This window comes from Hydra viridissima, unplaced genomic scaffold (assembly GCF_058129835.1).
Source record: "Hydra viridissima isolate aposymbiotic clone 2 unplaced genomic scaffold, HvirCarnegie_v1 scaffold_3, whole genome shotgun sequence".
In the NCBI taxonomy this organism is placed as follows: domain Eukaryota; kingdom Metazoa; phylum Cnidaria; class Hydrozoa; order Anthoathecata; family Hydridae; genus Hydra; species Hydra viridissima.
This window is the reverse complement of record NW_028324302.1, coordinates 8,494,106-8,516,361: the sequence shown is the minus strand read 5'-3', so window position 1 is coordinate 8,516,361 and position 22,256 is coordinate 8,494,106. Positions and strand designations below refer to the sequence as shown.

General features: G+C 32.0%; 1 protein-coding gene and 1 pseudogene across 4 annotated transcripts; one reads left to right on the top strand and one right to left on the bottom strand.

Moving 5' to 3' along the window:
* Window positions 1-2,831: 2,831 nt before the first annotated feature.
* Window positions 2,832-5,909, bottom strand: LOC149890852 (uncharacterized; annotated as a pseudogene).
* Window positions 5,910-6,815: 906 nt separating this feature from the next.
* On the top strand, window positions 6,816-11,228 carry LOC145201276 (katanin p60 ATPase-containing subunit A-like 1). Of its 4 annotated transcripts, none has more exons than XM_090082176.1 (11): window positions 6,816-6,900; window positions 7,198-7,383; window positions 8,617-8,807; window positions 8,985-9,174; window positions 9,332-9,432; window positions 9,535-9,640; window positions 9,779-9,937; window positions 10,027-10,153; window positions 10,242-10,376; window positions 10,593-10,719; window positions 10,938-11,228. In XM_090082176.1, exons 2-11 carry the CDS (start codon window positions 7,216-7,218, stop codon window positions 11,134-11,136), a joined length of 1,503 nt encoding a protein of 500 aa, XP_089938302.1. In that variant the 5' UTR covers window positions 6,816-6,900; window positions 7,198-7,215; the 3' UTR covers window positions 11,137-11,228. The 4 variants fall into 4 exon arrangements, with proteins under 4 accessions (XP_089938302.1, XP_089938305.1, XP_089938306.1 ...); XM_090082179.1 differs by having other exon boundaries at window positions 6,825-6,900; window positions 10,593-10,633; XM_090082177.1 differs by lacking the exon at window positions 6,816-6,900 and adding an exon at window positions 7,020-7,113.
* Window positions 11,229-22,256: the final 11,028 nt, after the last annotated feature.

Here is a 22,256-nt window from a genome sequence, read left to right as displayed (position 1 = left end):
TTAGTTTTTAAACTTGGCCCAATACATTTAAAAAAAGATTCAACATCCCTTCGATATCAATTTTATATCTGAACTACGACGAAGTTTTTCAGAACAGTTAATTCAATAATAGCAGTGGTAAATGAAAAAAAATACAAACACAAAAATGAAGTTTAACTATTCTACTTTTTAAAAAATAAATATGTTGATATGAAATTCTAAAAAATAACACGACAGAATGCATTCTTACAACACATACGCCAAGTACAGTAAAATGGTCGCAGATTTTGATTACAAAATCGGTGCCGTAATTGGATGGATACGCACATACCAATATTTAGCCATTCCAGACGATTTTTTTATAATTCAAATAAACATATATAATTTATATCATTGTATAGAGCTTGACTTGACTTAAAAAATGAGGGGTCATTCTGCCTTTGAAGTTAAACGGATCTAAAGTTATTGAGTTTTTTGTAGTGCAAAAATTGATGATTTTTTGACGAAAGGTATAGGGCTTAAGTATGGAAAATTTGCATTGTTATGGCACCAAAAAAAGAGAGTATAATGGATCATATTGACTTTTGAATAACTTTTGAACCGTTATAACATTTGACTTGATGTTTTCCATATTGATTCAACAACTATAAAACAACAAAATACCAACAAAAAAAATTTTAATTCTAAAGGGATTGCCCAGAATCGTCTATTTTACAGACTGTGGGTTTTAACTTATTTACTTAGTTTTGGTGTCATATTGACTCTTGAATAACTCTTGAAGCGTAATTACATTTGACTTGAAATTTTCCATATTGATTAACCAACTATAAAAAAATAAATTGCCAAAATATTTTTATTCAATTCTGTCTGGATTGTCCAGAATCGTCTATTTTACATACTGAGGATTTTTACATATTTACTTAGTTTTGGAAAATAAAATTTAGGGTTATATTACAATTACACCATGCAAATATGCATAATCAAATCATGGAATCCAAATAATACATCATTTTGAAATTATTGTTTAATTTACAGACTGGTCAGTAAATTACTGCAAAAAGGCTGCACAAACCAATTGGCATATCGACTTTTAATGTATTTGATATTTTTGAACTGTTGTTACATTTCACTTGAAATTTTCCATACTGATCCAATTTTTTTTTAAATTGGAAGGGATTGACCAGAATCTTCTATTTTACATGCTGAGGGTTTTTACTTATTCACTTGGTTTTGGATATTAAAATTTGGGGTTAAGTTATAATTACACCATGCAAATATGCATAATCGAATCATGGAATCCAAATAATACATTTTAAAACTATTGCTTAATTTACCGACTGATCAGTAACTTCTTGTGTAAGGAAATTTCTTGTGCATTGAAAACTGTCAAAATTACTCAGAACGAACTATTTAACAGACAGAAGGTTTTTTAATAAAGTTAAAATTTAATTTTTAATGAAAATAACTTACAGTAAATGAACTTTTTGAAATTTGGAGTTTTTACAACAGCAATAGGCAGGTATAACAGCAGAAATGTAAAAATATTATTGTTAAATGTAAAAATGTTAATATTAAAAATGTAAAATATTATTATTAGAAACACAGATAAATAATAACGTGTTAAAAATATTTTAATTCATTTTAAAAATGTATAAATTAAAAACATTTGAAACCAAAATAATTATAAAATAAGAAACTTACTCTTTAAGATTGTTTATGTGAACTTATGAAAACGCCTAAGATAAAAAAAAATGAAAATAACATAAAAAAATGTTTTTATTCTAAAACTTATTTCTTGGCTTTTAGTGAATGATTAGAGGTAGCAAGTTTCAGTAACGAAACAACCTAATAATCATTTTTAACAATAGACACCACGAGAAGGTAAGCCAAGTTGTCTATCAACACAAAACAGCACAACAATAACATCACAATACAAAACACAAAGACTATGTGGCACGGAACGCTCCTAATTCACACTAGTGTAACTAAGTAATGGGTTAGTTTTTAGCCAAAACTATTGGTCATCCTGAAAAGCTTAAAGGTGGCTCTATTTGCAGATAAAATAAAAAGCACATGGATTTCAACCATCTTGTCTTAGAGCTGACTTTCTAACTGTTGTTTCAGAACAGTACTACATAGCATTAGATAGAAGTGGTTAAGCAAATTCTACTTCTCTGGATATCAAAGGCTTTTGATAAAGTCTGGCATGATAAAATTACCCATCTTTTTGCAACCTTTTAAGTTGTCTGTTAATTGTTATCAGCTATATAAACTTTGCTTTGGCTCTTCCATTAACTTCCAACTCTAAAAGTGGTTGCTTGCAATGGTTGCCTTGTTAAAATAAAGATGTTTAAAAAATATATATATAGATTTAACAGAACACAAACATACATATAATGACTTAAAGGTACATAAAAAGAAACTCACATATATTGACCAGTATTATCACATGAAATTCTGGCCACAGTTCCAACAGAAGACAAGTGTATATATAATGACTCATCGGTACATAAACACAACAATTTGCAGAACTTACCTGTACCTAAATAGTGCTCCAGAGGTCCAAATGAACACAAGCATACACATAATGACTGACAGGCACATAAACACAAACATACATATAGTGACTTATGGGTGGGTACACACAAACATACAAATAATTACTTACCGGTAAATCAACACTGCTGCAAGGGTGAACAGAAGACAGGTATTCATATCATGATTTGTGGGTGCACCTACACAGCTCTAGATGATCAAACAGATTACAAACATAAAGACATTAAATTGAATAATAATAATAACAAACAGAAATAAAATAAATTGAAGTTGAATTGACATTGCGTCAAAAACAATTAACAACATTTATGCTTTTTTCGAACTTCACCCTCCACATAACCATCAGCCTTTCCCTCTATCACAAAACATTTCATCCTCCACTCTTTGACTAACTCAATATTGTATTTATCCTCAAATCCGTCATATAGTATCTCAAACTCGTATTCCTCATTAAATTCATTGTCATCTAAAACACTTACTACAAACCCTGAATACCATACACCCTTGCCACCTTTATCTACCATTTTATGTTTAATTCTTTTTCCTAAAAACTTTGGAACCCTTCCCTTTGATGTGCCTGCTCTTTTTTTTTCAGTTTCCATTAATAATCTAGCCTCACCCTCTAACCTGACCTTTTGTTTTAATGTTAACAACATTTCTTGTCTTTCATTATTCTGTCTGATTACTGAACATTTTATTGTTTTTGCTCGTTGTTCTGGAGCATTTTTTAAAAATTTAAAAATTGATAGCAGGTTTGTTTTTAATGCCTCTATACCAAATTTTTTGTAATTTTCACCTTTTCCCTTTTCTCCTAACTGTAACCACTTTTCTGGAAATTTTTGCTGAAGTACTTTTTTTCGAAATTTAATTTGTCTTTGTAACTTCATTAGAATTTCATTTTCAGTGCCTAGGATTTGCTCCATATCATCTTTTCACAAAATTAAACCACCATCTTTTCGAATTTCTGTTGTCAAAAACTCTTTTTCTTCGCTTGTCTTTTGTTCCTTTATTTCCTTTTCTAAGTTGCGCTTGTCCATCTCATTGATTTTGTACTGCAATATATTTGCTTTTTTTTCTCTGTACTTTCTGATATATCCTTTTCTATTTCGCCTTGCTAGTAAAACTAGCCTTGGAATTTCTTCCTGTGATTTCCCATTTAGCCAATCAGCTGTTTTGTTATTGTTAAACATGATGACACCAGCTGCAGCTACTGTTGTCATGTTAGGTTTCATTTTTAACCTGCGGTCATAAGAAGCAAAGTCACGTTCAGACAACATTAGTACGTGGGCAGTTTTGAGTTTCCTCAAGAACATCAACATCTGGATTGTGATAATTTCCTCCAGGCAATTGGTCTCTTAACTGACTCTGGATCATAACCGAACACGAACAACATATAACTTCAAGACATTCTTGTGTTAAGGCATCCAAAAGTGGGTCATTACAATAAGAAAATAAACAATCAAACACTTCATCCTTGGTGAGATATTTGACATCAAATTGTAGAACCACTTAACATTATTGATGCATCAGAAGAACAACAAACAAAATAATTAAACATTTGCGACCAAACAGTATTCAAAGAAAAAATATGATCCTCCTCTTCAATAATACGAAAAAGAGGTCCTGATATCAGTTTAATAAGAATTCCCAGAGCTCTGGTTGAAGCATGAAAAATTATGTTGTCAATATCATGCCTAATTGATTCATGAAGGAAATTTGAACCATTAAGATTAAAAACAAATTCTTTAAGATGATCTTTGTGAAAATACGTTGCTCCACCAAGTAAAAATATAATGTTAAATCGATGATGCAGAAATGAAACCATAAAATTTTTTGAAAACTTTTTATGCAAAAATGCTTTCCATTCATCAGCTTTCCCATTCCGTTGATTGCCATGTCTATAACTTGTAAGTTTTGAAAGTTCATACAAAATATCAAAGGTTTCCCATTCCGTTGATTGTCATGTCTATAACTTGTAAGTTTTGAAAGTTCATACAAAATATCAAAGGTATCAAAAGCTCTCTAACCTGAGCTTTTGATAAAAGGTTCATTTTACTAAAAAATTCAGCAGCCAAAGATTTTTTTGGAAGTGCGCCATATGAAATACCAGCCATTTTTTGTAGTACAGTTCTGATAACAGATTCAACATTATTAACAGAAACATTTTTACTTAAAAGGTCATATACAGAGCGAATTTTAACATTATATCTACCTCCTTCAAAAACATCAATTATATTTTTTTCAAAAAAGTTAATTCTTTCCTTCAGCTCTTCTGAAAGATTTTCAAAGTAATTTAAACTCTCCATTAAGATTGAATCATTCATTTCATCAGATGTTTTCAAAACAGTGTTTTCAATTTTTTTTCTTTAAATACCGTGCCTTTTGTCGATCTGATTGTGAACGCTTTCTAGCCAAATCAATTTCTTTTTCCAATTCAAAATTTTTCTGCAACAATTGGTTAATCCTACAATCCTTTCTAACTTCTCTTTTGTTGACATTTCTGACATTATATTTTGACAAGATTGCTTGATATTTTCTTTTATATTCATTACATCTCCTATTAATTTGTCTATTTTTTAATTTGAGATGATTAATTCTCCGTTTGTATTTTTTTATTTGATAGGTCGAATCACCAGATAATATAGGTAGTGTTTTATCTAAATTGGAAACTGAGAGATTCTCTTCATTAACTTGCATTTCAAAAAAAAATTTTTCAGAGCCATTTCCTAAAGGAGTGTATACAATAGAATTCGGGGTAACAGAGCACGAAAAATCATCATTAGCAATTTGCAGGTTTAAGTCAGAAGATACAAAAACAGTAGCATGATTTGGAACAATTTCACTATTGTAGATAGAAGTAGAACAAGCATCAGAAGGTGACAAACCAACAACATCAGAAAAAGCATTATTAAAAGATAAAACAGAGCTTAAAAAAGCTTTTGTTAAGTCCAAATTTTTTTCTCTATTTAATTTTGCAACATAATCTTTAAACTTTTTCAAGTACTTTATTAGTATCACTCTAGAGATATTATATTTACAGTAGGTTGTAAAAAATAATGAAAGATTTTGCCAAGTCAAGTTATATTTTCCTTTTTCTTTGCAAACTTTTAAAAAGTGGTTATTATTTGATATAAAATCAGGATATTTGACAGAAATAATGCCATCATTTATATTTAGAAAATCCAAAATATTCTTGTAGGTTGGTGTTACTGACAACAATTTGGTAGCTAAAATTAATATTAAACTTAATTTAAGCAATTATAACAAAAAGGAATTTAAATTATCATTAGAGTTTATAGGTTCTTTTACTAAACCAATATAAAAATAGAAAAATAACTGGAAAAAAAACTGATAACTTTCTTACACATTTCCATTTTGTGAACGTTTGTTGATTACTATTTCCGGGTTTTGTTTTGAAAAAAACTGTTTAAAGAATCTGTAGTACAGACTTGAGTAAAAATTGTAAGAATCAAGCTTGTAGTTGAACAATCCAGACAAATTACCTTAATAAATTTATTTCTATTGCCTTGAAAACTGGAGTCTTTAATCAAGAAGTATACTTTCAGTTTTAATTTTATATGAAGTTAAAATTTCGGAAACGCAAAATCAAAACAAAAAACGTCATAAAATATGTGAAGGAATATATATATATATATATATATATATATATATATATATATATATATATATATACATAATTTCTATCTACAAATCCTTAGAACCAATTCTTCAAGAAAACATAAATAAATACTTGTTATAAAAAGAGGAAAGACTAAACTTGCAATTTCCACCTGGACACTTTTAAAAAACACTTTTTTTTTTCTATAAAAATTAACTTTGAAGTTTTGAAACGCTAAGAACTAAAAATTTATGTATAAAAGTTAAAAAGTGTCCACATTCCATTAGATTCCTCGTCCGTTTTTTAATATATACGGAAAGTTTTGTAAAAATTGGATGTGTTTTGGTACTAAGGAATCCTAACCTCGAAAAGCTTCGTTTTAAAAAAACGTTCCCGCTTCAAGCTTTTTTCTCAAAAGTGGTCTTAAGATATGGGTAAAATTTAAATGAAGTCAAATAAACCATATTACTTTCTATATATGGCTGAAAAGAGGTTGAGTATCACTAATTGATGCAAAAAACTTCAAGGTGTTTGCTTAATCATACAAAAAGATATAAGAGAGTAAAGTTCATGAAAATTACGTGTTTTTTGTCAAACGTCAAATGTTTTTCGTTGAGCGGTGGAATCGCTACTATATTAACGATGTTTTAAAAGTTATTATAAAATCTTCACAACCTAACGAAACCACCAAACAATATTTGGTCGATCGGTAAAAACACCATAACTAGACTATTTTTTTTATTCAGGTAAATTAAAAAAAAAGAAGTTCAAATTAAATATCTTCATTAAATACGTTTAATAGATAAACATGTAACGAATGCATAATAGTAATACGAAAGTTTTTTAGTTTAGTGTCTTTGCTGTGATATCATTGAATTACAATAAATTGTTACCCACTCAGCTAATTGCCTTGCAGTATAGGTGTATACCATCAAAAAATTACCAATCTATACAAACCTGTAAATTATTTAGACACTTATGTATTTAAAAATTTATATATTTATGTTTTATTGCTTTCTCTAAATACTATATATATTTACTAGGCTTAAAGCAACAACAAAATGAGTAGGGACTTTAATGAGATATGTGAGAATGCTAGATTGGCACGAGAAAGTGCTTTGTTAGGACAATATGACTCAGCTTTAGTTTATTATCAAGGAGTTTTGCAACAGATCCATAAAATGATGTTACAGTCAAGGGACTCTTTACGTAAACAAAGATGGCAAGTTGTAAGTATATAAATATTATCTTTTTTTGAATTGATATGTATTTCTCCTTATGCATTAAATTTATTTTAACTGGCTTTTTTTATGGTTAATGTTAATCTAGATAGCTGCATAAATGAAATTTTGACAGCAAACTTAGATTACAAATTTTACAGTTTTTTGTGTTTAGAATTTTAAAAATAGTTTGTTGTGTGTAAATCCATTTTTAATTCAATTTTATAATATTTATTAATTGTTTACTTGTTTTGATTACTAAAGTTTGTTTCATAGGAACATTGTTTTTTTTAACTTTCACAGAAGATTAATAATACTGGGGAAACAATTTTGAACTTATTATCTTTTAAGTTTGATTTTTTTAACTTAAATTAGACTTAATTTGGCAGATTTCAAATATTGAGTCAGTTAATGTTTTTTTTTTAACTATCCCGAAATTGTAAAAGTTCAAAATATTAGCACATTTGTTATTTAAGCATATTTTGTATATCCTAAAGTAAAAATGGGTGACCAACACAATTTTTAGGGTTCTCTGGACAAAAGGAACATTTGATAAGTAGAAAGTTAATATATCATTAGTTTGGCAAGAGCTAAAAAATAATTGCACAGACTGCAATGATTTTTTAGCTCTTGCTAAACTAATGATATATTGAATAGACTGCTCAGTTTTCATTCAACTACTTTCTATTAATAATCTCAATTATGATTTCAAAAAAACTTAGTGAGAGTAAAGATCCTGATTTTCAAATCTTCTGTTTCAAAATTTAGATAATGTCATCAACACTGAATGAGAAAAACTTTCTTGAAAAAGGAGCAAAGATATCCTATTTTTTACCTTGATAAAGTGTTTTTCCACAATACTTTTGAAGTGTTTAAAACTTTGTGTATTTCCATAACGTACAGGGTTTACTGGGGGAACTAGAAACTTGACTGAATGCCAACTGTTGATTGGTAGTTTAAAGTGGAGCCTCAAATCTGTCTTGACCATTAATGTCACTAAAATATTTTTTGAGAGTTATGATAAATGTTAGCTAGTTCATGAGTAAACAGAAAAATGAGTTTTTAGTTATTATAGTTTTGCATTAGTGGTGTGAAATTGATTTGCACAATGAATGAACCTCTCATTTAACAATAAACTACTAATTTATTACCTTAGCTGCAACTTCTTCATAATTTTTGCAACACATTAATGATTAGACTTAATACAGTTTTTTTTTCCTTTAAACCCTTTTTTTTTTTTAGGCAAAACAAGAAATGGCACAAGAGTTTGAGTATGTAAAAGATATTAATAGAACTTTAGCGGATTTTAAACGTGACACATTTAATCCTGCAGTATCATCTTTAAAAGCACGTGATTATGGTGAAGTACCTACACGAGAAACAAGAGATCCAGATGTTTGGGCTCCTCCAACTCCTGTTGACAGAGAGAGCAGGTAATTGTCAACTTACTAATGAAAATTTATTCTTATTCCAATAAAATTATTGCTTAATAACAGATTATAAAAATTAACAAATTATAAAATTTTATTGTTATAATATTTTAATGATATAATGCTATATTATTGTAATAATGATCAGATTGGCTAGTAGGTAATTATTTACATTTCAAGGGGATCAAAGCCTGTGTCAAAACCTATTGTTCGAAACATTCGCAATGAACGCTCTAATGATGATCGTTTATCTCGTCCTTCAAAAAACAAAGCTCCTAGTAAACCAGGTAGCAGTCGTGAAAGTAAAGCACCTGCTGTTGCAAAACCAAAGGTTGATACTAGAAGGTCTAAAGAAGATAAGGCATCTAATGCAAGTTTATTGTTTTGTCTTAAAAACTTTTTTGCTGCGTTGAAAAAAAATTTGAACTGTAATTATTTCTTTTATCCTTTAAGAAGTCTCTTGAGACCCTTTTAATGAAGTAAATAAGGAAATATATGTAAATTTTAAAATAAATATAAAATTGTAGGATGAAGATCGAGAAGCTAAATTTGATGGTTCTGGATATGATAAAGAGTTGGTGGATGGTTTGGAAAGAGATATTGTTCAGAAAAACCCAAATGTGAAATGGTATATACTTTTTATTTTTAGCATACCATCTTTTCTTTCTTTTCTTTTCAGAAGAATGAAGTTATTATTTACTATAAAGAAATGTTTTCTTTTTCTTTCTAGGAATGATATTGCAGAACTTAATGAAGCAAAAAAACTTCTAAATGAGGCTGTAGTTTTACCATTATGGATGCCTGATTTTTTTAAAGGGATACGAAGGCCTTGGAAGGTTACAGACGTTTTGATTAGCTTTAATATAATATGTTGTGAAGCAATATATTGTCAATTATTATTTAACTTTTTTGTAATTTGTTTAAATGAATTGTGCCATTACAATATTTGAAAAAAAATGGCAATTTTGGTATAGGGTGTTCTGATGGTTGGCCCTCCTGGTACTGGAAAAACAATGTTAGCAAAAGCTGTTGCAACTGAATGTGGAACAACATTTTTTAATGTTACTTCATCAACACTTACATCAAAGTATAGAGGGGAATCTGAGAAACTTGTAAGGTTGCTTTTTGAAATGGTAGGTTACTACTTTTTATAATTTCATTATTCTAGGGGCTTGATAAAATTCCAAGGTGTTTGAATTTTGAACACTTTTTATTTAATTAGGCTCGTTTCTATGCACCCAGCACTATTTTTATTGATGAGATAGATTCTCTATGTAGTCAAAGAGGCAGCTCAAGTGAGCATGAGGCTAGTAGACGAGTCAAGTCAGAGCTTCTTATACAAATGGATGGTTAATATTTTTTATTTTTGTTACATATTTTGTTCCATATTATTTATGTATGCTATTTTTTATAATGATAATATTTGTTGTTTTCTAGGTGTTTCTGGTAACACATCAGAGACCGATGCAACAAAAATTGTTATGGTACTTGCAGCAACAAACTTTCCTTGGGATATTGATGAGGCTTTACGCAGGAGGTTGGAAAAACGAATATATATTCCCCTGCCATCTGGTAGGAATGTTTTTTTAGTAGAAAGCTTTTTTCACTGTACCTGCTATGTATCTGCTAATGCTAATTTTATTTACATCATAACAGAATCTAGTCAAACTTAATTTCTTTTGTCTTTTGCTTTGAATCCATCATTTCATTTAAACAATCCCTGCAGCATTTTAACTACGCTTTAAAGTTGTTTTCCTGTTAACTTATTCTGATTTTTTTTCTTAAAAGCTGTTGGCCGAGAAGAATTGCTGAAGATCAACTTAAGAGAGGTGAAATGCGCTAGTGATGTGGATTTGGTAAAACTTGCTGAAAAGATGGAAGGTTATAGTGGTTCGGATATAACAAACGTATGCAGGTATCATTAAACTACAGAATGGTGCCATGTAAAGCATCTAAATATTTATTTTTAAAGATTTTTTGGTTTTCAAGCTAGAGAAAAAAGAAAACAAAATTTTGCTAAAAAGTGAAATGGAGATGGTATACTTTTGAAATCCTTTTTAAAAATTAAGGTAGAAATGCTAACATCTATAATAAGTTAAATATGTAGATGGTTTTTTTTTGTTACTGGCATAGAGATGCTTCAATGATGGTCATGCGACGTCGAATTATGGGGCTCTCAGCTGAAGAGATAAAAAATATATCTAAAGAAGAACTTGATCTTCCAGTAACTCAAGCAGACTTTCTGGAAGCTCTTCAAAAATGTTCAAAATCTGTTTCTGAAGCTGACATTAAAAAATACGTTGACTGGATGGACGAGTTTGGATCAGTTTGAAATAGTGGCGCGAGAGATTTTCATAACGAAACTTGTAGTTTCATACAAATATGAGTGTACATATAGAATTTTTATAAGTTTGATTATCTCCATGTTTTTGTTGTTTTGGTTCTATTGTAGTTACATCTATGATAACATATAAATATATCGGATTGCCTAGCTCTACCAACATAAACCCAGTCAAACTTATTTTTTTTGTCTGGCAAAAAAAAATATACCACTACTTGATATAAGCGCTCTTACATGAAGAGCTAATAATGTATTTATTTGGGTGTGTACTAAAGATGTGTATTAAACCATTGAAAAATAAGTTTTTTTTTAAATTTGATGATGCACCCCTCCTATCTTGTTACTTTCGGCAAAATATGAAAGTGTACAAAGTATTAGATCATTTGATGATGTTTTGACTACGCCAGTAGATGTAAAATGCGGGTTCTGGCGCATGACACCAAAATCGGTAAAACAGCCATCGGGTTCTGGCGCATGACACCAAAATCGGTAAAACAGCCATCGGTTTCTGACGCATGAAATCAATAAAAACCCAACAATGCGTCAGAACCCGCATCATAATTTAAAAAAAGCCTCAAAAATTTAGTTAGAAATGATCTAATTAAATTATAGCATTTAAAATAATTAAAATAAAATAATTAAAATAAAATAATTAAAAAGTGGGAGTAAAAGTCCATCCAAGTTCTTTAAAAATATGAGAGCAAATAGTCATACATTTTTTTGTTGTAGATATTTTTTGGGAAAGAAAAGTTTTTAATTTCGCAAGGATGATTTCTGTTTCTTAAGAGTTGGAACAGCATGTATTATGAGCTAATGAAATTTTTTCTACCAATATCTTTAGACATGCCTTTTTTATAATAGATATCATAGAAAGAAGAGAACTTTATATAGTCTTTAATGATTTGCTCTTCCAAGTGTTCAATATCGTCAATTTTTTTATCAGTGAGGACAAAATAAATATAATTAGCATTTTCATGTTTAACGAACCCGAGTTGCTTAAGGAAAATGAGTATATGATCTTAGGTGATTTTGGAATATTTTTCTTTTTTAATATTTGAGCTAATAAGAAGGTTTAAAGCTTGAAATTTGCTTTCTAGTTTTTCAAGCACCTCATTCTGAACTTTGCATTTTTGCGTTCCGCTGTATTGTTTGATGCATTCTTTAAAATGATCAATTCTTGAAGAGCTAAGCTTACTAAAACTAGACTGACAATATACTTTGATGTCAAGAGTGTCTTGTTGACTCGAGCATATAAGGCAAAACTTATTATTGCAGTCATCAAAATCAAATTTTTTCAAGTCCTCATTTGAACAGTATTTGCACTTATTACAGTGTTTTATCTTTTGCTTAACTTTAATATGAGTCCACTTTTTGGTTTCAACAAGCTTTACTGCCATTTGAATGTATTGCCTTCAAATCTCTTCTTTTTCAGCTTTAAATTTATTAATTTCTTCAAAAGGAAGCTTTATCCTTAGAATTTCTTCATACCTTTGAATAAGAGGAATGGTTCTTAAAAAGAAGAAAGACTTTTCAATACGAACTTTTTAAAGTTTTCTTTAGCAGCTTCAATATCAAACTCCTTTAATATTTTTTCGTTGAGTGAAATGATATTCATTTTAATAGTTAGCATAAAATCATAAGTTAATTATCAGGACCAAAGGCCATGAATTTAAAGCAGGGCTCAGGACCAGGTCTGTTTTTGTAATGTCCAATAGCTAAAGTGCTGATTTTATCATCCAAAATGATCCTCTTATCATCTTCAGCGCAAAGTGCAATTTTGTTAATCTCTTCCGTGTAAACATCATGAAGACGAGACCTAAGAATTTTCATTTTTGTATAATGTTTAGACCCTTCCATTAAGCAGTCTTTATAATTCTGATGATTAATCTTTTTGTCAACAACGCTCTTTTTAACACCTTTGCATTTTTTATGCTCTTTATCTTCTTTCTTTTTTTCTTCAGGGGTATTGTAAGAGTATAGCTTAGGTCGAAGCCCAACAAACTCTTTAATTTTCTTACCTGCTGTCTCATCCTTAAACTTTCCAATAACCTTTTTATTAATTCCTACTTTGAACCCAACACCTTGAATAGCAGGATGTTCTTTGTCAAATTCGCTCGTGTCAAATTTTTCTAATACATCACCAGCAATGTCTTTATAAAAATCTTCAGTTTCGATTTCATAAATGAGCTAGTCAGTGTCAGTCATTAACAACTTTGCCTTATCACCATATTTAGGCTTGATGTAGTCATAATGAAACTCAAACATCAAAATCTTGCTGATGTCAAGGATGCACATTCCCAAGTAAATAGGCTTATTGTAAAAGACTTTTGTTTTTGATAAGTGAACCGCAATTAAGTTTTCATCAAAAATGGTTCTGCTTTCGAATTGAGGCTTATTAGATAATTCTAAGAGTTCTTTTTCATCAGAGACAAGTTTGACATCTACATGGTTTAGAATATTCTCCATTGTTTTTCCAAAGACAGAGTTGTTCATGAGTTTAAAAAAGTCATTTTCAAAGTCGTTTTTAGAATCGGATCTTAATTCAGTGTTGCGATCAATGTGTTTTTTCATCCAATCTTTTTCCTCAAATTTAATACCTCGATGAATTTTTGTAATGACTAACCCCATTCGCTCATACATTTTTAGACTTTCGTGATGAACGACGTATTTCTTTTTATTGTTTAAATTAGGAACCAGCTTTTCAACTTTCCCAATGAGCATTCTTTCAGGAGCCAAAGGGTAATCGTTATGATAATCGTGAAGGTTGTCAGGGTAATCCAAGTCAACTTCTAAAATGCAAGGGATATTTTTCCAATTTAAAAGCTCTTTTTTCAGTCACCCATTCAAAACCTCTAAAGGGAAGAGGTCTGCTCATTGCCCATCCATACAAATTGTTAGCATCTAAATATTGGATAAATTTGGACGGCTCTATAGGATCATATTCGTTCATGTATTTATTATTAGCAATTCCAAGTCGGTTGGAGATCATGCTGATTCCTCCTCGAATTCCTTCTCGTATCATGAGAAGCATGTCAGGATACTCGTAATCTTCAACTTCTAATTCCTTATCGTTAAGTTGCGAGAAAAACTTTTTTATATCAGGCAATGCTGTTTCAGAGAACTTTTCAATCGAGTCTACCCAGTCATAAGGGTAAATACCTTTTTCTAATAGCAAATCTTGTTTATTCCCGTTAAATTGCGAGTTTAAGATTTTACATTCATTATTGGCTTTTTCAAGTCGACGAGCTTTGCAATCTACACAATTTGCTTTGCATTTGCATTTTTTTCCTTTTTTATCAGTGCAGCTCTTTTTACACTTATTAACACCAGCACTGCCACATTCATAACATAAATTTCTAGTAAGGTTGTCAGCTAAATCTTTTAACAAACTTCCCATGAACCTGAAGCTGTCGATGAACCTTATTTCTCTCCAGAATTCATTGAGTTTACTAGTTTCTTTATCTTTCCATGTGCTTACCTTAATCTTTTTAGAAAAGCTAATATACTTCTCTTCATTGTTGGGTATGCAATCGAGTTTCCCACCTAATTTTTTAATGAACAAATGACAGTCGTAGCCGGTTAAATTATGAAAGACAACAGGAAGGAATTTTGGATTGCAGTTATCATTGCATTTTTTATGAGCAGCACCTTGATACTTTCCAGTAAAATGACAGTGGCTTTCTTTTTTGTCACCGTTAAGATCTTCTTTGCAAATGTAGCATTGAGTTGCACCTTCATAACTTTTCTTGTTTTCATAGGTCATGACAGGCTTTATGTAACTATTAAAAATGGCTTTGGCATCTTTTTCAAGACTTTTAATAAACTTTTGAGCCACATCATCATCATTACTCTTTGCTGTGTATTCAACTATTTTCCCTTTAAAACCTTTAGGACCTTTAATATAATAGCAGAAGGAGTTTGGAACATGCTTTTTACATTGTTTTGTATAGGACTCTTCATCAGGATATTCAGTGTTGTCATTAACAGGTTTTACGAAACTTTCAAAGTCTGCATATATGATATACGGAACCTTTGATGATCTGTTATGGTTTTGAAACTTAAGAATGGTTCCTTTTTCAGGGAGCTCCATACGAACTGGAGCATCGTCAAAGCAGTATTCAGAATGTTTAAGAAGTACCTCCTCAGAATTAAAATCTTGAAGACAATTTCTGCAATAATAACGTTTTCTATTACCTTTTGATGTGGAAGAGGCTAGCAGTCTACTCAAGCTATTAATTACACAATAATGATTAGTCACATCGTTTGAAATCATGAGCAAATCGATAGTATGCTTCGGATTTAAAATTTTGGATATTCTTGAAGAAAATACCTTTTTTCCTTTATACCCAAAGACATTCACGCTAATACCTGGATTATTCTTTTCAAACTTGTCAACACCTTGATGAATAGAAACAGGAAACTCTATTCCTCCCCAATTCAACTCTTCTGATTTTTTAATCTAGTCTTCATCCATTCTTTGATTGTCTCTATTTTTCAGATTTAGAGCTCTGGTCATAGACAATTTGAAGCATTGCAAATCCTTGTTCTTCATGTTGATGATCGCCTTTTTATTTTTTAGCTCATCAGGAAGCTCAATATAGGAAGAAGCAGTAAGAGGATCCCAAGCAACCATGTTTACGCTAACTTCTAAAATTTTATGAACTACCCAATTGGATCCTTCTTTGTTGTAATTTTCAATGTTTTCAATAATTCTTTCCTTCCACGTCTCAAACATTTCACTCTTTTTCGCATTATCTGTTGATTCTTGAATAAGTTCATATTTGCACGGGAAGGTCACTGGTCTAATCTTTGTCAGTTAGTAGCAATGTCGGTCTGGATCATGTCGCAGATTAAAGAAATGTTGGTTTTTGTGTTTTTCTCAATCACTTTAATCGCGGCTGCTTTAACCAAGTTTAAAAAGGCTGCAGGGTCCTTATATAAGACAGAAGGCTTATAGGTTAATTGCTTGGTGATGTAATTGAGAGCTGAATTAGTCAACACGAACTTGGTTCTAGGAGCAGGCACCGGCCTAGGAGCAGGCACCGGCTTAGCAGGACGAGGCGTGGGAACCGGTCTTTGAATTACATTTTTCACAGTTTCTGTTATTCCCAAAACTAACCCAGTTGGAGCTGACAAGATGGAGTCTCTCAAGTCCAAAACTTTCTTTTTCACCGATTCTGGAACATATGAACCAATCGATGTAATAAGTTTGTTAAAGCTATCAGCAACCACATTAGCAGCTGTCGTCACTCTTGATACTATACCAGTAGGTTCAACAGTAATCCGGATATTTGTAGGTTTTACAGGTTGAGCAAACCTAACTACGGTAGGACGTTGGCTTTCGTTAGGAGGTCGAACAAACCTAACCACTGTAGGACTTTGTCTTGCGCCAAAGTCATTGCGAGGCTCTATAGCCTCAATAAATTCGGTTTTTCTCATTTTTGAGTAGCCTTTAACGCCGCATTCTTTAGTGGATTGTCGTAACTCTTTCACGGTCATTCTATCCATCTTTTATTTACTAGAGAAAAAAAATTTCCTTAGATCAATTTTTCAATTCTTCAAAAAGAATTAAAAAAATTCAGAGATCTTAAACCCTTAAATTAAAAGTAGGTGACAGACCTTCTTCCGACTGACTTTCTTCTAACCGATTTTGATAGAAAATTATTCTATGAAAGTTCTTCAATTTATTCAATGGCAACTCTTTTCTCCCATGAATAATAATTTTCTCTTCTTTTTCATCACTTGGCTTGTAAAATTCATATCCGCCAAAAAATTCATCAGCGAAAAATTTACTTTGCATATTACCCATTTTTTTTTATTTTCGTTGGAATTTTATTTAACCCGAATTCAATTTTAGCAGCTCTTTCAATTCTTAAAAAAAGAATCAAAAAACAAATCTTTGAAAAGAATTAAGCAGCAGGAGCGCACCATCTTCCCATCCAACTAGATGAAATAAATTTTTGAAGTTCTTCCCACTCTTCTGCGATAATATCATTTTCCGACTTATCGTCTTCCGCGTCTGACGAATCATCTTCCAAATCTTTTTCAAGCCGTCTTCTCATATCTTCCAACTCTATTTCTTCATCGCCTTCAGAACCATGATTGCTGGCATCGCTGTCATAATCAATGTCATCCTCTGGATCGAGGATTAGAAATTCCATATCATACGCCAGCACATAATCCTGATCGCCTAATCTGTATATGACGGTCATAAGGTCTTCACCCCTTAAGTTTTTATGAATAATGACCCTTTTGCCATTTTTTAAAAAATAACGATGACCAAATTCATCCATGAAATAATCTTTAATTAAAAATTCGTTGTCAGTAGAGTCGTGAATGATGAGATACTTTTTTCCAGTTTCGTCAAAGTAAAATTCATCACCAAGCTCTTCCAAATTAATTTTTCTCCTAACGACTCCATCGAGCATTTCCACATACTGATGGCCCAATTCGTTAACACGAACGACATACCTATTTCCAAATTCATCCTTACAAATCAAAACCCTTTTTCCAAATGAGTCTAATTCATAGGGTAAAGCAAACCCTTCGCGACTTATCCAAAGTTGTTCACCAGAGGAGGTGGTATAATATCTTCCGAATCTACTCATCTTTTTAATTTATGTCAAGAAATTTATCAACCCGAATTCAATTTTTTAGGTCGACCTACAGGTCTTTCTTCCATCACTTCTTTCATCCAGTTCTTGTCAATCAGATGGTTTTCCACCGCCAGCATCAACAAAGCCATTTTGCTTTTTGAAGTTTGAGTGATGCCGTTCTCTCTCAGCAGCTTTTTCAGCTCTTTTTTCGTGTACCTCATTTTTTTTAACTGAAAAAAGTTATTTTAAAAAATCAATAAATTCGAAGAAACTTTAATAAACCACGTTCATCTTTTTCCCGTCAGATTTAATCCTGAACATCTTGTCAGAGATCACCACGGCAAAGGCTTGAGTATTTGCAGGAACGTTTGCATTAAAGGTGGCCTTGATTTGAACATCCAACACGGTTGATTTTAACCTTTCAGCCTGCTTGCTCACATCAAAACGAAAAGGGAACAAATGTATCTGTAATTTAAGCCGGACATGTTAGGCTGAGCCACAATGTCGTCAATACCATAAAGCCTGTTGTCAAACTTGCACGCGTCTCTGTAAACCCTTGAAAATCGGTTGTTTTTAAAGTCCAAGTCGTAGTCCACAGCAGGATACCTTTCGCTGTTTAAGGTCACATACATGTTTTTAATGTCGCAATGATCAAAAACGGAAGGATTTTGGTCCTGACTTCCGTCTCTGTTGGTTTGGAATCCAATCACAACATACCTCGGTCTTTCGCTAGCAGATCTCGCACTCAATCTCCAACTGAACGTGTTTGCCACGGGAACGGAAATGGTGTCGCATTGTCGAGACTTGAACGCTAATGGAACGTCCACTTTAGACTCGATGATTTTATACAAACTGTTGCTCTCCAAAAGAGAGGGAGTAACATGAGGCATAAACAAAGACAATTTGGTCAAATCGACTTTTCCTGCAAATCCAAGCTTCCCGTGATCGTGCTCGATCCGTCCACTTTAACATTCATGTCCGAGCTTACGTCGACGTAATTTTTTGTCGCTGCGTCGTGAAGATTGGTTGGCTCGTTCAAATTGATCGCTTTGTGAAAATTCAAATCCACGTCCGCTGTGCCAATTACCGTTCCTCCACCACCTGACGAATGCGTGTCCACGTAATTTTTTGTGGCAGCGTCGTGCGAAGTGGTCGGTTCTGCTAAATTGATGATTTTTTGAGAGTTGAAATCCAAATCTGCAGTGATGGTGCTGTTTCCATCTGTTCTCACATACAGCTCACTTGCTATTACCAAATAAGGGTTGTACCAATACTTCCCCAATTCTGTCCTTCCAAACTTATCAATCATTTTACTTACTAAAGAAAAATTTTTTTACCACAGGGTATTAATAACTTGTTGAAAGGCAAACCCTTCATCCATCTTCTTCAAGACGTAAAGACACAAGTGACCGCAGAAAACCGTGTTTCCTTTTTGAACCCTATCGCTGTTATAATAAACGGGGCTTTTTAAATAATTAACCAATTCTACAAGAGGAGGCTGGCCATAAGAATCAAAACTATATTTCTTATCACCGTCTTTGAACCAACACACCCAATGAAACCCTCCTGTGCTCGAATCTCCAGTTTTAGGCAACTCGTCTCTAACAAAAACACCTCGAAAGTTTCTTATTTTCAGCTTTTTAACATTCTCTATCAATTGAAAGTTGGTTAATGCTTCATTAGGCAAAATAATTCCTTCTACGTTGATCATTTTTAAATTAAAAAAATTTAAAAATCATTTTACAACCCTTTATCTACCTCTCCCAAATCCAAATCGGTCATAATGCTCTTAATAGGATTAATCTTTACAACCAACACTTCTGAAACGCTCACTTGAATAGACTCGGATTTTAAACCAATAAACGCTCACTCTATTTTTAAAGAAGCAACCACATCGCATTTTTGATTAAGATACTCTAAAGGACTTTTATTCACTTCCATTTTACCATCCTTCTTCGAATAAAACATTGAACTTATTTCTATATCTAACAATAAAGATATCTAATATCTTTTTTCTTCGTATACAATTTACCAAAAAGAATAGGAGAACTGCCTGGCTTTGTTTTTAAAATAGACATGTCATCTGTTACTATCTTCTTTGATCTTCCGTCTTTTTTCAACAAAGGACTCAACTCTTTCACTTGTTCACGAAGGTATTTTGATATCTTTTCACACACCTCTGCAAACTTACTACCCTCCTCGCTTAATAAAGACATGGAATAACCTTTCAAATTCTTAGTCTCTAAATTCAAACTCTTAAACACTCCAAGAGAATGTAAAACAGGAGTGCGCAATACAACTGGACCTTTGCCTAAAGGGTACTCATAATGCAACGGAACCTTTTGAAACTGAATTGGACTTGTTGCTGAATATATCTCACCTACTGATAATTTATTCTCATCAAAATTCTCAACCGTTATATAATTCATCTTTTTTATATAGAAAATAAATTTACGTAACTCATTTCAAAATTCGACACTTTTACTTTATTCTGCTCCTTGACTTTATTTATTTTTCTTCGAGCTTATTCAAGCATATCCTTCATCACCATGCCGCTTTTTTCAAAACGAATCCCTCCACAATTTATTTTCAACTTAAATTCATCCACTCGGCGAATAACGGTAAAATCTAAATCATTTTCAAAGTTGTAAATCTTGTAATGATACTTTTCTTCATAAGGAGAATAATAATACGACTCCTCGTAATCTTCCGTCTTAAGGTATTCATTTATAAAAGGTTCAAACAAAAACATCATCTTACTCATTTTTTAATCCGTGAAAATTTTTTTTTACTTACACCCAATCTGAATTTGGCTTTGGCTTTAATCACCGGCGTAATGAGCTTTCTCTCGTTAATTTCTCTTTGAGTGGGGTTAGGAATAGAATTCATCTCTTCAAGCATCATCTGATCTGCTACATTTCTGTTTTGTCGATCATTAAAATATTTATAAGCTAAATCATGATGGTAGGCTGCATTGTCCACTCTGTCCACCGGCTTGCTCCATTCTTGATACATGTCCGTGGAAGTCAATCTCTTATCCAAATTCGTACCAGGACCTGCAAAGTTCATCCCAGGAATGTGCATTTCTCCTGGAAATTTTGCCCACGGAAGCTTCACTTTGCTCGACATCTTGTTGATCGATTCAACCAAATCACCCCTTTTTTTCAAAGATGATCCATTGAGCGCATGCGTAGAAACAAACTTGCATTTGGTCGTTACGCAAGAGTCGCAAGTCCCTTAGAGCATTTTTCGATTATTTTTTGTCTTTTCATTTCTCATATGAATCGTTTCGGTTTCTCTTTTGCATTTAACGCAGTACATTTTACATATAACGAAAAAAAATTTTTATATATAAAAAAAATGGAAGTTACTGATATATCATGGAACATTAGCAAAAATAAAAGAAACAACAACAAGCTTTTACCGAGAAGCATTCGGCAAAACCCTTTATCAACCCGAATATAAAATACTCAAAAGCTCCTTCGAAAAGAAACTGCCTAAAGAAATCATCCTTGAATTGTTCAACATTCAAAACAAAATTGAAGAGTTAAACTCCAGTCCTGAATGCGTCATTCAAGAAATCTCTAAAAATTGGGAAGGAAAAACAGACATGGAGTGTCTCTTTTTTGAGGATTCCGATGATGTGCCAGATCCTAAAGATCTCGATTCAACCAAAAACAATTTGATGATCTTTGACGACTTAAAAGGAGAAAAGCAAGAATAGTGTGAAAGTTATTACACTAGAGGAAGACATTCTAATGCAGATTGCTTTTACCTCTCTCAAAACTATTTCTTGCTCCCTAGACAAACCATCCGAGAAAATTCCAACTTTATTTGTCTCTTTCTTCAAGAGGATGAAATTATTAACCATATTTATCTAGACCACTCTTCGAGAGACATGAAAATAAAAGAATTAAAAAAGTTTTGCGAATACTGCTGGTCTCAACCTCACGGATTTGCCGTCATTGATTTATCCTCTAAAAAAGACTTTGGAAATACCGAAGCGGGTTTGACAATTTTTATTTTCCGGACGTATAAAAAAGATGTCTGGATTTTATTTCATTGTTAAATCTAAAAAAGAAGTTTCTACCGTAGACAGCAGCGTCATCAGAACCTACTTTGACGTTCCTATCGAACTTGGAGCTGAAAAAAAGTATGAAATGGCTCTTGTGGGGCTTGAGACGTATCGCAGCTATCCCAATATTACCTCGAACAATAACGTCTTTAGATATAGCCCTAACCTAGGATCGACCAGTTATACCATCTACATCGAAGAAGGTGCTTATGAAATTAACGAAATCAACGATTACTTGCAAAAAGAAATGAAAAAGCAAACTGGAACTTTATACAGAGCAGATGGAGTCATTCTTTGAACAAGTGATACTACTTCAAGGTCCACTCTCACTTTTGGAAAATCTGGAACAAATACTCAATATTGGGTTGATTTTAACGTAAACAACAGTTTAGCCTCACTTCTCGGTTTTGATAAGAAAGAATACACTTACGTTGAGAAAA